At 47.9% G+C, this 2,986-nt stretch overlaps 1 protein-coding gene across 1 annotated transcript; it reads right to left on the bottom strand. All coding sequences in view use genetic code 12, as the record gives it.

Moving 5' to 3' along the window:
• Positions 1 to 1,202: 1,202 nt before the first annotated feature.
• On the bottom strand, positions 1,203 to 2,654 carry LODBEIA_P18800 (uncharacterized protein; the record flags this gene model as incomplete). Its single annotated transcript, XM_066971817.1, has 1 exon — positions 1,203 to 2,654. The coding sequence occupies one exon, from the start codon at positions 2,652 to 2,654 to the stop codon at positions 1,203 to 1,205; it is 1,452 nt and encodes a 483-aa protein (XP_066828818.1).
• Positions 2,655 to 2,986: the final 332 nt, after the last annotated feature.

Genomic DNA, 2,986 nt, shown 5'->3' with positions numbered 1-2,986 from the left:
TTTTCACGAGCAGCTTTGTTCCAACATCGTATTTCTGCAACTCACCTATCTTGCGAGGCTTAAGCCATGACATCAACGTCAAGGCATGGCATGTATCTCTAGAGATTGCCTCAATTGCTTCGATTGCACAGCATCAACGCATCGACGCATCCCATACATCTTCTCTTGCAACTGCCCCAACTAAACCTGCATCACTTGTTCTTTTAAACCTTACTTTCCCTGCGTCACGTAAGGAACCAACAAACTCGAGACGTGGCCAGCACGGTTTGTTTCGCACCGTCTTTGCCTTGTTCTTCTTCTCCCCACACACGTACATATACTCGTACATACACCCAAGATGGAAGCACATCATGCTGAACCAGCACATGAAACACCACCCACTCACTCACTCGGCTCCATTTGCCCACCTGTGCCGACCACGCCTCCAAACTACCTCGGCAGATAGGAGTCTCGGGTAATCATCGGCTAAACCTCGCCTCGCTTGCCTCCAACAAAACAACAAAAAAAAAGAATGAACGATTGACTCCGCCTCATAAATTAGGGGTGTAAAACGTGAAGCTGGAGTTAGCACATGCACATGCACGGTGGTTTCAACTAGGCTGTGGATCAACAAAGAAATGTAAAAGCCAACTCGCCAATTCTTGCGCTGTGTTGCGTTAATATAGCCAATGTAAGAAGGAGTAAAAAAGAAAAGGTTGAAAAGAATGCATAGAACCGTACAGATGCAGCAAGCTAAATTTGCCACTTATGCGTTGAAATCATACGATTTTTCTCTGGAGGAGGAGGGGGATGTGGAAGGTCTTAACAAGGATAGTACATGTGCTTGGTGAGAATCCTGTAATGTAGGTGTCAAAAAAAAAGTTCTGTCGTGTCGCGTTAAAATGCCGCGCCCGCTACGTAACCTTATTATGTTTGGTGGCCTGCCCCCTTCCCCAGAGAGAGACAGAAATGCAGGGAATGCAGGGCTTACGCGTCACATTAGACGAAAAGGCGAATAACCTACCAGATATTTAGGCTAGATGGAGATAGAGGTGTAGTAAATAGCTCTAAGATTAAATTATATGAAATAATTATACACTCTGTTCCGCAAGCTTTGGCGAATTCTAAGAGAAGTAAAAAATGCACTGATGGACAATTGATGTTAAAAAAAATAGAAAAGACAAGATGAAAAAGGCCGTGAAGCTGCGGGAAAGCACACGACGCTACTTCTCTTCTTTGGCTGAGCCCTGGACTGGTGAAGCTTGCGCGGTAGATTGCTGAACGAGCGGCGATTGTTGGGTTGAAGGAGCTGCAGTGCCGGCAACGCTGGGTGGGGCACCCCCGGCTCCGGCAGCTTGTTGCTGTTGCTGGTAAACGTAGTTGTTGTAACTTCCTTGTTGTGGGTAGCTGCTGTTGTAAGGCTGTTGGTATGGATAGTATTGTCCGCCCGTGGCTGCTGCGGCATTCGCGTTGGGGTAGTATCCTTGTTGGTAATTGGTATACTGTTGCAGTTGAGGCTGTTGAGGGTAAGGATGCTGTGGTTGTTGTGGTTGTTGTTGTTGTTGTTCATTTACACCTGGCTGTTGAGGCTGCTGACTAGTGGACCCGTTATACTGCTGAGTAGTGTATGAAGATTGTGGGTATTGCTGGGTGTAGTTTTGGTAGTAAGCGGCTCCTTGTTGGGGATTGGCGTTGGGGTTGAGTTTGCTAGTGACGGGGCTTGTAGTTGTAGTAGTAGCAGCGGTGGTTGCATCTGCTGTTGAAGCGCCGCCAGCTGAGCCATTTCCTGCACTACCAACGGCAGCCGATACACTCCCACTGCCACCACCACCACCAGCGGCAGTGTTGGGAGTAACTCCCGTTTGTATCACGCGCTTGATATCTCTCACAAACAACGGATACAACATGTCCACGATATTTTCGCGTTGCGCCATCGTCAACGCTCTTTCAAAAGGAATCCAAACACCTTTCAAATGCATCGATCCAATCTTCACCACGTGTCGAACTTTCTCCAGCTTAAGAATACCGTCTCTTCTTCCCCTTGTCATTTGCGCCACGTTGAGAAGCTTGGTGCCGTTGATCATGTTGTTATCGGCCCTACGCACAACGCTGACATTGTTGGCATCCACTTGGTAACAAAGCGTTTTTTCGTCTTCCCACATGGTCGTGGTGACGCGTGGTCTTATACCGGGTGGCTGAAACTGGCCGATGGTAGACGTGCTTGTAGGGTTCAACGTGTCCTGTAGTGGGGTGGATTGAGTTGCTGGTGCTGCAGCCAGTTGCGGTTGCAGTTGCAGGATGGACGATGTCGTAGAAGGTGGTTGCGGCCCCCCTGCTGTAGGAGCACTAGTATAGTTTCTAGCGGTGCTGGTATTAGTATACAGTGGCTGTGCCTGGGATAACTGCGTTGGGCCAGATTGGTAGTATCCCGCAGTTTGCGACGACGGGTACTGGTATTGAGGCCTATATGAAGAATAGTCAGCTTGCAGCTGCTGTTGCGGATTTTGTTGGCCTTGTTGATTGTACATGTAGTATGTGCCATATGGCTGTTGCAGCCCCTGTTGAGCTTGAGACTGGGGGTACTGCGACTGGGATTGAGCACCGGCAGTAGCAGGCATGGTGGTTGCTACTCCAGCGCCTTGCTGAGGTAAAGATGTATTGAAATTTCCGTTCATTTGATTAACTTGTGGTATCACAAAAGTTGACATTTAAATAACCGTTGGTAAAAAAACGCTGTGCTCTGTGGTAGTTGGGAGAGTGAAGGGATGGAGTAGGGGGAGTAAAATGATTGACAAGAAGAGCTTTTTGGAAGAGAAAGTAAATGGCTCAAGTTCGAGTCGAGTTTGAGTCCGGGTTTGAGATGAGATGACCTTGTTGAGAACGGACGGAGTGGCAGACTTTTGCACGAAGAAGGTTCTGGGGCAATGCGGAATTTAAACTTTTAAATAGTTGAACCAATACACTTGACTTTCAAATGAGCCTGTAGTGGTAGTGCTGATGGACGTAG

Source organism: Lodderomyces beijingensis (assembly GCF_963989305.1).
Source record: "Lodderomyces beijingensis strain CBS 14171 genome assembly, chromosome: 2".
Taxonomy (NCBI): Eukaryota; Fungi; Ascomycota; class Pichiomycetes; order Serinales; family Debaryomycetaceae; genus Lodderomyces; species Lodderomyces beijingensis.
This window is presented reverse-complemented; position numbering and strand designations above follow the sequence as displayed.